Source organism: Macaca fascicularis, chromosome 15 (genome assembly GCF_037993035.2).
Source record: "Macaca fascicularis isolate 582-1 chromosome 15, T2T-MFA8v1.1".
Lineage (NCBI taxonomy): Eukaryota > Metazoa > Chordata > Mammalia > Primates > Cercopithecidae > Macaca > Macaca fascicularis.
Window position 1 is genome coordinate 52491438 of NC_088389.1, and position 13124 is coordinate 52504561.

Genomic DNA, 13124 nt, shown 5'->3' on the forward strand with positions numbered 1-13124 from the left:
CCCAGCCCAGATTCCTTTTAATCCAAATTTGCTAAAAGGTCTCTCTCCTTTGGGTTAATTATAAAATTTATCAAAAACTTTTAATATCACCTATTAAAACACTCGTAGTGTTGTTGTTCCTTTAATCTGTAACACAGAGAATTACACTAATAAGTACACACTACAAAATTCTATTCATTTAGTGTTTTTTCACTGTATTCACTGAGATAGTAATTTCCCTTAAACATTTTTTTTGGTATTGTCCATGTCCACTTTTGCTATCACTGTCATAAAATAGTTACTTAGTTTTTTCTTTTTCTATTGCCTGAAATAAGCTATACAATATAGGGATAATCTGCTCTGTGAAGGCAGAATAAAACTTTGCAGCAAACCTTCTAGGTTTTAGTATCCTCTGGTAGGGAAAAGAGGGAGAAAGGAGGATTTCTGATTACTAATTCAATTTGTTGAATGAGTATAGGTTATCTAGATCTTTTTGAGTTGATTTTGGTATTTATTTTTCTAGAAAATTTTATCATTTTCACATTTTAACTAATGATCACATTTATTGACCTACTTATCTATTGCATTTTGTTTTGAGAGAGTTCATATAACACAGCTGAGTATAAACTAAAGCCAACCATTCCAGATTTTTATTTTTTCTTAATCAATCTTGCTATTTTACTAGTCTTTAAATTAATTTTTTAAAAGTCAGCATTTGGATTTGTTGGTCTTTGATAATGTTTATTTTCTATTTCATTAATTTCTTTTCTTGGCTTCCTTCCTTCACTTTCCTTAAGTTGACTCTGTTGTCCTTTTATTTCAGCTGAATGCTTGTTTTTAAATCTACTTTTTCATACTTAATGTTTTTAAGGCAATACACTTATTTCTACCCCTAAACTAGAGCCTATAATGTTTTGTTTTTTATTTTTGAGACAGAGTTTCCCTCTGTCGCCCAGGCTGGAGTGTAATGGCTCAATCTCGGCTCACTGCAACCTCTGCTTCCCGGGCTTGAGCCATTCTCGTGCCTCAGCCTCCCGAGTAGCTGGGATTACAGGTACGTGCCATCACACCCTGCTAATTTTTTTATTTTTAGTAGAGATGGGGTTTTGCCATGTTAGCTAGGCTGGTCTTAGACTCCTGGCCTTGTGATTTGCCCACCTTTGCCTCCCAAAGCGCTGGGATTACAGGCGTGAGCCACCGTGCCCGGCCTCAGCCTATAATTTTTAACATGTAGTACATCCATCATCTTTAAGTCCTAAATATTTTATAATTTGTATTATGATTTCCTTTTTAATTCACGAGTTATTAAGGAGGATGTTTTAAAGTTTTCACACATTTTAAAGATGTCTTTTAATTGCCAATTTCTAATTTAATTCCATTGTGGTCATAAATGCTATCTACTGAAATAACCATGTAGTTTTTTTTTTCCTTTAATCCATTAATATGGAGAATTATACATACACAAGAAAAATCTTATTAAGGCTTTGAAACTTCTTAAAATTGCCTTTATGATCTAGCATATAATCAACTTTTGTAAATGCTCTGTTTATAGCCGACAAGAAAATGTATTCACCACTTACTGGATGAAGACTTTATATATGTCAAATAGATCAAGCCTGTTAATTTTGTTCAAATCTTCAATATTTTTACTAATTTCTTCTTTGCTTAAACCAGCAGTTTTATTTTGAGACAGGGTTTTGCTCTGTCAGCCAGGCTGAAGTACAGTGTGCAATTATAGTTCATTATAACTTCAAGCTCCTAGGCTCAAGTGAACCTCCCACTTCAGCATGCTGAGTAGCTGGGACTACAGGTACATGCCGCAATGCCCAGCTAATTTTTAAAAAAATGTTTTCTGTAGAAATGAGGTCTTACTATGTTGCCCAGGCTGGTATCAAACTTCTGGCTTCAAGTAACCCTCCCACCTCGGCTTCCCAAAGTGCTAGGATGACAGGCATGAGCCACTATGCCTGGTCTTTGGCAGTTTAAAAAATAAAAGCATATAAGAATCTCCCACCGTAGTTGCGGACATGTTAAATGTTCATTAGAATTTCATCAGTTTTTTAATTTGTATTTTTAAAGGCCATATTGTTAGTCATGTAAACTCACAAATATTATTTATTCTTGGTAGACTGTTTGAGAGATTCTGTAACGAGCCTTCTAATCCTTTAATGTTTCCCCTCTAAAATTCTATTCTGTCTGATACTATTATACCAGTTTTAGAGCTCAGCTTGGCAGTCGAGTGGTGGTGACCTTTTAAAGGAATGGGATCCACCTGGAATTCAACTTCTCTCTCTCTCTCTCTTTTTTGGTCCCCCCACTTCCCACTGCCCCCCCCCCCAAGTTCTGGGGTACATGTGCAGGATGTGCAGGTTTGGAACATAGGTATATGTGTGCCACGGTGCTCTGCGGCACCTATTTTCAACCTTTCCGTGTGACTTTGCTTGGAATGTGCCTCTTGCAAGCATTATATACCTAAATTTTGCTTTCTCATTTGATAATCTTTGTCGTTTCATAGGTTAGGTTAATCCATTTATGTATTTATTTATATTTATTGTGATAAACTGTATATTTAACTTATTTTGAACTCTAGAGTCAGCCTGCCTGGGCTCAAGTCCTGGCTTCATCAATTATTAATTGTATTACCTCATCAATCTATTTTAGCCTTAATTTTGTCATTGCTACAATGAGGATAATAATAGTACCTACACCTCAGAGAGATGTTAGTACAGAATGAATAAATAAATGTAAAGTGCCCAGAACAGTGTTTAAGACATAGCAAGTACTGTTAACGGTGTTGACTACTGTCAACATAGTATGATTATTTTCACAGTTTCAATTTACCATTCTTTTTCTTTGACCCCCTCCTCCACATCTGAAACATTCACTTGGATTGATAAAATTTATATATTCCCTTTTGTTCTGTTCGTTTGGAAGTTTTAGGTAATATTTCTATCCTAGTGACTGTTTATTCTAAAACATAATTACTTCACTATAACATTCTCTATTAAAAAGTAAATTTTTGCAGAATCTCTACCCGCTTTCTAAACATGAAACTGAGTATACTTTACTCCTTAAACACTGATACATCACCTCTTCCCCAGCTTATTATGTTAAGAGTTTTCTGACCTTTCTCTTTTTTTGATTTCTAATTTTTGCAGGTACATAGTAAGTGTATATATTTATGGAATATATGAACTGTTTTGATACAGGCATGCAATGTATAATAATCACATAATGGAGAATGGGGCATCCATCCTCTCAAGCATTTATCCTTTGTATTACAATCAATTATACTCTTTTAGTCATTTTAAAATATACAAATAAGTTATTATAACTATAGTCACCCTTTTGTGCTATCAAATAGTCAGTCTTACTCATTCTTTATAACTATTTTCTTTTTGCACCCATCAACCATCCCCACCTTCCCCCCATACCCCTTTTCAGCCTCTGGTAACCATCCTTCTACTCTCTCTCTCTCTCTCTCTCTTTTGAGATAGAGTGTCACCCTGTTGTCTAGGCTGGAGTGCAGTGGTGTGATCTTGGCTCACTGCAATTTCCGCCTCCCAGGTTCAAGCAATTCTCCTGCCTCAGACTCCCAAGTAGCTGGGACTACAAGTGTGTGCCACCACACCTGGCTAATTTTTTATTTATTTTTAGTAGAGATGGGGTTTCACCATGTTGGCCAGGCTAGTCTCGAACTCCTGACCTCAGGTGATCTGCCTGCCTCGGCTTCCCAAAGTGCTGGGATCACAGGCGTGAGCCACCGCGCCTCCCCCTTTTTGGGGGGGGGCGCAGGGGGACAGAGTCTTGCCTGTTGCTCAGGCTGGAGTGCAGTGGTGTGATCTCAGCTCACTGCAACCTCTGACTCCCAGGTTCAAGTGATTCTCATGCCTCAGCCTCCCAAGTAGCTGGGATTACAGGCATGTGCCACCATCCCTGGTTAATTTTTGTACTTAGATTAGAGATGGGGTTTCACAATGTTGGCCAAGCTGGTCTTGAATTCCTGGCCTCAAGTGATCTGGCCACCTCGGTCTTCTAAAGTGGTGGGATTACAGGTATGGGCCACTGTGCCCAGCCTTATCCTTCTACTCGCTATATGCATGAGTTCAAATTGCTTTTAGATCCCACATATAAATGAGAATATGTGATGTTTGTCTTTCTGTGCCTGGCTTCCTTTCTCTTTTTAATATAATAATTGCCATTATTTTTTATAGGCAATGGTTAACAAATTCACTGACCTTTTAATGCATTTTTCTGTTCACCATCATTTCATATATATCATGTCTTCCTTCTGGGTTCTTTCATATGTCTCTAAGTGTAGATCAGTAAGGCATAAACTTTTAGTCTTTCTATAAATGTAAATGTCTCTACTTTGATGTCATTCTTCAATGTTAGTTTTAATTACACATAACATTCTAAGTTGACAAATATTTCTCCTCAGCTTTTGGAAGGTGTTACTGCATTATCTTCTGACTTCTATTGTTGCTAAGGTATACTTGCTACTCATTTGTGAGCAACCCATTTTCTCTGGTATCCTGTAAAATTTTTCTGTTTTGATATTGGTTTCCTTAAGAAGTATCTTGGATTTATTATTTATCCTCCTTGTCAGTCTTTAATTTGTAAATTATCTTTAAATATCGCTTTTCATCATTTACTCTATTTTTTTTTTAGCTCACCTCTGTCTTTTAGATATATTCATCAGTGCTTTGTGTTTGGAGCAAAGGAAGTGTGGCAAAGGGAAAATGACGGTGTCATATTAATTATAAGTCATTACCACCAACGCTGCCCTTAAATAGTCATCTAAGAATCAGACTCAACTCTTGAAAACCAAGGTTACAGTATGCTGCCCAGTATTTTCTTTAACCATCTCTTTTACTAAACTTGGCACAATCCCACCATAGTTAACAAAAGCAAAAGGAGAGGAATTGCTAACATGCTTTTCAGAGCCTATGCTGGGTTACAGTCTCTCTGAGATCTTCATTAACCCCATTCTCCACCCCCGTCCTAAACTTTTAACATATTATATACGGGGGGTAAGGAATATACATGTTTTATAAAGTAAAATTCTACCTCTTAAACCTCATGTTCCTACTGACTTCGACTGTACATTGAATGATTCAATTTATCCTATTATTAACTTTACTATGCAATCCCCATAAGACCACTGCCCCAGTGACAAACTAGTACTCATCTGTGCCACAGGAGAAACAAGAAAACATTTATTTTATCAAGGAGAAGGAGTAGACAAATTAAACCCTATAAGGACTGATATAATTTAATATCTGAATGTATATACATAATGACTACATTAAAAACTATCAATATAAAACAAGTACTAAAGTTTTCCTCAATGCCAGAGGACAAAGCCTTGGGACATAATTACGTAACTTCTAAAAACTCTATAGCTCTAGATAACTGCATAACTTCCCAAAACTAGATCTATAGCGCTTCAACAACCAGTTAGACTCCAGTTGTGCTTGCTTTCCTTCAGACAGTTTTTATAGGATCTCTCCTTGTAAATAATGGATAATTTTTAAAATAATTAAATTATAATTTCAATTTTCATACTCAATACAAAAGGCTTTTTTACTATCAGATTACCCAATTTGTTTAATCATATGTGAAAGTCTCAAAGTTTATCATTGCAATTAGGTCTGCCCTGATCAAATTCATTGCTTTTGGTCCCATATATCCCTCAGTTTCCACATGTGATCTCAGACCCTTTTTCTCTTAGCATCAGTCTTCTAAGTCACAAACCGTTTTTTATCATTTTAACCTTTTTTAAGTTTAGTTTTTACTTTTTTTTGTAGAGATGGGGTCTCCTTATGTTGCCCAGGCTTATCTTGAACTCCTGGGCTCAAGTGATCCTCTCACCGGGTCTTCCCCAAATGCTGATACTGTGTTACTGTGCCCAGTCTTAAACTTTTAAGGTAACTTCTTTTGAGGTAACTGCTTTTGAGGTATAACTTAACTATAATGAAATACATCCATCTTAAGTGACGAGTTTTGACAAATGTGTATACCTGTGTAACAACAATAATCAAGATATAGAACATTTCTACCAAGCCCCCGTCAAGTTCCCTGTGCCCCTTGGCAGTCAAGCAATCAACCCACCCTGGCCCTAGGCAACTACTAAGCTTATTACACTCTTGACTGGTTTTTCCTGTGCAATTTCAAATAACAGCAAATACATAGTATATACTCTTCCTATCTGACTTCTTTCACTTAGCATCATGTTTTAGAAATTCATCCATGTTACTGCATTTATCAGTATTTCATTGCTATTCATTGCTCAGTGCTAGTCCATTGTTTGAATGTATCATAATTTTATAACTAGTCACCAGAAGATGGGCATTTGGGTTGCTTCCATTTCTTATTAGTATGAGTGAGACTGCTGTAAACATTTGTGTACAAGTCTTTTACTGAAAACATGCTTTTATTTCTCTTAGAATACTAACCTATATAATATCTTATAGAATTATGTTCAAACAGCAAACTATATGACAGTTTTAAAAAATATAATTTACTTCACATAAATGAAAGATTTGCTGTTTATTCATCTGGAGGCAATCTTCTCTTAAAAAAAATAAACAAAGCTTGCTATATAAATAACTGCCACTTCTACATATTGTATAAGTATACAATTCCCATATAACATGCATTCAAAGTTCTTTCCTCAACTCCTCAATTTTGCACCTGCTACTTACTAGAGGTTTGGAGGTGTAATTAAGGAGACCTAAGACATAATCTGTATGTTGTAAAATATAAAGGCACAAACAGAGCAGAAAATATGAGATCATTCTTAGAAAAGTCAATGTTTTAAATACACTCATTTAAAGAAATTATTCAAATTTGCCTTTAGCTTCACAGCTGTAAGTACTAAAAAGACAAATGTGTTTCTTGGAGTTACAACTGTAGGAGCACAGTATCAATCTGTGAAGCTGAGACAGACAATGAGTGAGGATTCAACAACTACCTCTAGTCTTTAACTTCTTGTGAAGCAGAATGATTGAAAACAACTAGCCTAACTTAACTCTATGGTTTTAATTCTCCAACAGTGTTAGGTTGGATCAAGTCATCAACCTAGTGTCACCCCATCATCCTAACAAAACAGTGTAGACTACACTTAGAGCATCTGACTTAGTTTCATGTAGGGCTCAGGTCTCACTTAGCCAAACATGTCCCAGGCCTGATTTTATCTATCACGTAGAAAGGACAGACAAATTAGCAAAAGTACTCCAATAAAGCATGAGAGAGGTAAAGAAAAAGAAAATCTATAGAAATGCAGAGGAAGAGAAGATTATTTCCAGATAGAGGTACCAAGAAGCTAGTTCAAACAGAGAACAACACAAGGCCCTTGAATGAGTAGAACTAGGACATGCGATGATGTATGATAATCTAGTATTACCAGTGATAAGCTTAAAATCTTGGACCAAAAAAAAGTTTCAAAAGGTAGAGTGTCTAAATGCAATGTGGTATCCTGGATTAGATATTAGAACAGAAAAAGCACATTAGTAGAAAAGCCAGTGAATCCAAATAAAGTATAGAGTCTAAAGTTGATCTTTGCTTCATACTACATATAGAACAATAAAGTTTCTAGAAGGTAGTTTTATAAGAGGAATAGCTTCATTATCTTAAGATAGGGAAAGATTTCTTAAACAGGACATGATACTACTAGCCATAATAGATAAACTGAACTACATTAAAATAACTTTTTATTGACCAAAAATCACTATTAAAAGAGTAAAGAGGCTGGGCGCGGTGGCTCAAGCCTGTAATCCCAGCACTTTGGGAGGCCGAGACAGGCAGATCACAAGGTCAGGAGATCGAGACCATCCTGGCTAACACGGTGAAACCCCGTCTCTACTAAAAACACAAAAAATTAGCCGGGCGAGGTGGCGGTGCCTGTGGTCCCAGCTACTCGGGAGGCTGAGGCAGGAGAATGGCGGGAACCCGGGAGGCGGAGCTTGCAGTGAGCTGAGATCTGGCCACTGCACTCCAGCCTGGGCAACAGAGCGAGACTCCGTCTCAAAAAATAAATAAATAAATAAATAAATAAATAATAAAATAAAAGAGTAAAGAAGGGCTGGCACAGCAGCTCATGCCTGTAATCCAATCACTTTAGGATGCCGAGGAGGCACTTGAGGTCAGGGGTTTGAGACCAGCCTGGGCAACATGGTGAAACCCCATCTCTACTAAAAATATAAAAATAGCCAGGTGTGATGGAAAGTGCCTGTAATTCCAGCTACTTGGGAGGCTGAGGCATGAGAACTGCTTGAACCTGGGAGATGGAGGTTGCAGTGAGCTGAGATTGCACCACTGCACTCCAGCCTAGGTGACAACGCTGTCTCAAAAAAAAAAAAGAAGAAAGAAGAAAGGCACAAATTGGGAGAAGATATTTCCAAGTAAGAAAAAGACAGAAAACTCAAATAGATAAAAAAAACCTGACGAGACACTCAGCAGGTAACTCACAAAAGAGGATATCCAAATGGTCAGTAAACATGAACTTGCCTTCATTAAGTCAGGGAAATGGAAATCTGAACTAAAATGTGGTAACACTACATACCTACCAAAATGGTTACAAATTAAGAAGTCTGACAATGCCAAGTGTTGGTACAAATGTGGGACAATGGAAAGATCTCTAACATACTGGAATGTAACTCGGAATCACTTTAGAAAACTATTTGTAAACAATATGCTGAAATTGAACATATGAATACCCGATGACCAAGCAATCCCACACTGTATGTGTAAATCCAATAGAAAAACATTGCTGTGGTTTGAATGTTGATGTCTCCTCAAAATTCATATGCTGAATCCAAACCTCCGAGGTGACGGTAGTAAGAGGTAAGACCTTTGGGAGGTGATTAGGTCATGAGGGTGAAACGCTCATGAATGGAACCTTTATAAAAGAGGCCCAAGGGAGCTTGCTTGCTCCTTTCACCATGTGAGGAGAAGTCAGCAGTCTGCAACCAGGAGGAGGGCCTTCACCAGAACCTGACGATGCTGGTACCTTTACCTTGGACTTCCCATCATCCACAACCCTGAGAAATAAATTTCTGTTATTTATGAGCCACCCAGTTTATGGTATTTTGTTATAGCAGCCTGAGCAAACTAAGATAAATACGTACCAGGGCACTAAAAGACACGTACAGAAATGTTCACTACAGCATCATCTGTAATAGCCCCAAATAACAGCCCAAATATCCAACTAATATTTGGGTTAGTGGACTTAATAAATATTTGTGATATATTCACACAATTAACTATTACACAGCAAAGAAAATGACTGAAGAGCTACAACATGCAAAAATATGGATGGTTCTCATAAATACAATGTTGAATGAAAAGAAGCCAGCAACATATCATTTATTTTATATCAAATAAAAAAACAGGTAAAACTAAACTGTAATATCAGAAGTTAGCATCGCTGTTATCTTGTGGGAAACAGAAGCTATGATCGTGAGGGAAAATGATGTGGGTTTCTGGGGTGCTGACAAACACCTATTTTTTTCTTTTTACTAGGGTGCTGGTCACACATTTGTTCATTCGATAATTCTTGGAGGTATACATTTGCTTTGTATAGCTTTCTGTATGTATGTTATACTTCAATTAAAAACATAATAATCCACTATTTCCTAATTTTTCTCTAGCTCTAAGATTATAAACTTATATGTTATTTTGGACACTTAGTTTTCTTGGACTCCCCCTGTTCATAGCCGGGCATGGTGCTAAGTCCTTTCACCATTTCTTCCAGTCACCTCCTGTTTAGCATAGGTCCTCAACCACCCAAGTCTTCCTCACTACACCAGCTTTCCATGCTGGAATATTGAGGAACAATATTCCTCAATAGGACTTATGTCTTACTACATTCTCCACCAAAAGCCTTATGAGAGCGATTCTTTATTACATCCAGTCAAAAACCCCACCAAACAACAAGACCTTCTGGCAGTTAACCAGTTTACCAACATTGCCCAATATCATCTTTACATGGCCCTAAGTCTCTTTTCCTAGAGGCAACCAAATCTAACTTAAGAGCAATTCCCCATTCAACAATATTCATTCAAATTGTGCTGACTCAACCCTCACTTTCAGAGAAAACTTCCATAGAATCAGTACTCTTTACACGTTTTTTTCCTGTAAACTATATCTCTCTGCAGTTATATGTAATACAAGTTTATATTCATCTTTGTATCATTTGGTAGGCTTTAATTCACTATATGATTTTTTTTTCTAATTGCTACCTAGCAAAGAATCTTCCTAATGAGACTTCTATGCTCTGCCTGCCTAATTTAGAATTAGCAAACAGCTGTGAATCTATTATATGCCAAGCACTGAATCGGGTAACTACACATTATTTAATCTAAGCATTATACCCTGTGAAGTACACAGTGTTATTCCCATTTTCCAGAGGAGAAATCTGAAGCTCAGAAGGTTATATGACACAAAAAAAATAGAACTCAGATTTTAATTCAGGTCTTCTAATTCCTGGGCTCACTCAGCTAAAATCACACTTGGATAAAGCTTAAATATAAAAGTCTCTACATAATAAGTGTCTAACAAACACCTATAAGACATTCAAAATGCACTGTAATATTTTAAAGTTGGATTTTGAAAGGGAGACTGCAATGACAGGGAGGGGGTTAGATGTATACTAAAAGCCAGTTGATGTTAGGAATAGTTAAAAGAAATGATCCTTTTTTTCTTTCCTTTTTTTTTTTTTTTCTGGTTTTGCTCTGTCACCTAGGCTGGAGTACGGTGGTGCAAATGTGACTCACTACAGCCTAGATTTCCTGGGCTCAGGCAATCCTCCCATCTCAGCTTCCCATGTAGTTGGGACCACAGGCACATGCCACCATGCCTGGGTAATTTTTAAAAAATTTTTATATAAAGCCAGGGTTTATTTTGTTGCCCAAGCTGGTCTCAAATTCCTGGGCCCAAGCAATTCTCTCATTTTGGCCTCCCAAAGTGCTGGGATTAAAGGCATGAGCCACTGTGCCTGGCCAGAAAGGTAATAATTGTTGGTAAGTTGCTACTAATGACTGACCTGGTTTTATGATAGAAGATACCTTGGGATAATAAAAAGAAAGTGGAAAAAAAAGTTACTCAAAGAAACTATCAGGGGAGTCATGAATGACTGTGAGTACAATGCAAGACTCAGTATGATATAGCAAACTAAGCATGCTCATTTATGTTGGTGACTGTATAAAAATTTGTATAACTTTTTAGGAATGCAACCTGGCAATATGTATCAAAACTCTTTAAAAGGCTCATATCTTTTGACTTAATAATTCTACCTTTGGGAAGGAAACAACCCCTTAATAAAGCTTTTACTTTATGTATACAGATGCCCACAGAATTTTTTAAATTAAAAAATAGAAATAAACTAATTTAAAAATAGTTAAATAAACCTATTTTTAGGACTTTTTCCACATTTCTCCTAAGTCTACCTAACAAATTTCTCTACTTTTAAGCCACACTTCTTTGCCATTGTTTCTAGATATGGCTGATTCAGTACTTCAACTATAGATTAGGCCGGGCGCGGTGGCTCACACCTGTAATCCCAGCACTTTGGGAGGCCGAGGCGGGTGGATCACGAGGTCAGGAGATCGAGACCATCCTGGCTAACACAGTAAAACCCCGTCTCTACTAAAAACACAAAAAATTAGCTGGGCATGGTGGCAGGCGCCTGTAGTCCCAGCTACTCGGGAGGCTGGGGCAGGAGAATGGCGTGAACCCAGGAGGCGGAGCTTGCAGTGAGCCCAGATCGCGCCACTGCACTCCAGCCTGGGTGACAGAGTAAGACTCCGTCTCAAAACAAACAAACAAACAAAAACACTATGGATTATACATATTTGATTACAGTACTGCTATCAGAGTACTTCAACATGTTTCATGGCCTAGATCATGAGATCCTTAAGAGCAGAAACTAAGTTAGAGTCACATTAGTATCCTTAGCACATAGCAGTTAATAAATACACTTCACAGAAATGAAGTGATAAATTACATAGGATCTACACTTGGATGGGAGTGTGGTTCACAGAGGATGAATCTGAATTTTCTGAAGATCTATCCAATAAGCAGAAGCTGCAACTATCAGAAGGTATAAGGAACCCACTACTAGCCCAAGGAGTAGATTTCCTATTAGAGGATGTAGCAGTGGCTATATTACCCTGATAATGTTTTCATGGAGGGGGTATTAACAACATGATAGAGATCATGGTGACATTACATAGTGTACTGGTAAGAACATGGGCTCTGAAGTGATACACACCTAGGTCTGACCCAGGTCTGCCTTAATTTGCTCATCCATAAAATAAAGGTGATTATGATAAAATCTCCTTTATAAACTTATTGTGAGGATTAAATAAGATAACACATATAAAAGCCTGGCATAGTGCTTGGCTCACAGTAAGTATTCAATACAGTTAACTATTATTATTACCTTTCAAACTTCTGGTTTCTACCCATTCCAGTTGATTCAAAATGGGAAAGAAAGAAAAACCAAATAAATCTAGGCAGCATCTTTAGGAAATGTGAAGTTGAGGAATAAAAACTTCACATTCTGGAGGCATAGTTATTATATTCATCACTTTTATTACTGGCAGATTTGGATGCTGGAGAAAAACAGAATAAAGAATACAGTCAATATTTTTAAATGGAATTTGGATTTCAGGTAAAAGAAGGGCTTCCTATAAAGAGGTGAAAAGACCGAGAACTAAAGACAGAATGAGTATCATGAGATGGGGGAAGAAAATGCCTGCCTAGAAAATTACTAATCCAATTTACCACTGTGCTGAAGGTACTATACCTTATGCCAGTGCAGTGTGGTAATAATAGTAATGGTAATAGTCATAATAATACAGTACTGACAGTAGCTACTACTTACACAATACTTACAATGTGCCAGATACTGTTCTAAATGCATTAGATGTACTCATTCACTTAACCTATTAACTCTAAGAAGAAAGCATTTAGGCTTAAGGGTCAAACAGGTCTGGCATTAAATCTTGGTCTTGCCATTAACAGCCAAAAGCCTCAAGTAAGTTACTTCACTCTGAGCTTTAGTTTCCTAATGTCTAACTGGAGGTGATAATACCAAACCCACAGGGATAGTATGAGGATTAACCAGAAAATATATATAT

At 37.1% G+C, this 13124-nt stretch overlaps 2 protein-coding genes across 51 annotated transcripts in view; both read right to left on the reverse strand.

Annotated features, from left to right (window-relative positions):
• The window catches only part of FKTN (fukutin), a 94243-nt gene that overhangs the window by 33162 nt on the left and 47957 nt on the right, over positions 1–13124 (reverse strand). The window contains exon 12 of one of the 50 annotated variants that reach the window (XM_074016931.1): positions 8320–9023. The exons of the other annotated variants lie outside the window; for them this stretch is intronic. Within the exon in view, the coding sequence (XP_073873032.1) occupies positions 8852–9023 (172 nt within the window). The 3' untranslated portion in view covers positions 8320–8851. Of the gene's footprint in view, positions 1–8319; positions 9024–13124 lie in introns of those variants that run through there. 50 annotated transcript variants of the gene reach the window in all.
• The window catches only part of TAL2 (TAL bHLH transcription factor 2), a 48906-nt gene that overhangs the window by 33162 nt on the left and 2620 nt on the right, over positions 1–13124 (reverse strand). The gene's annotated exons all lie outside the window — the stretch shown is intronic.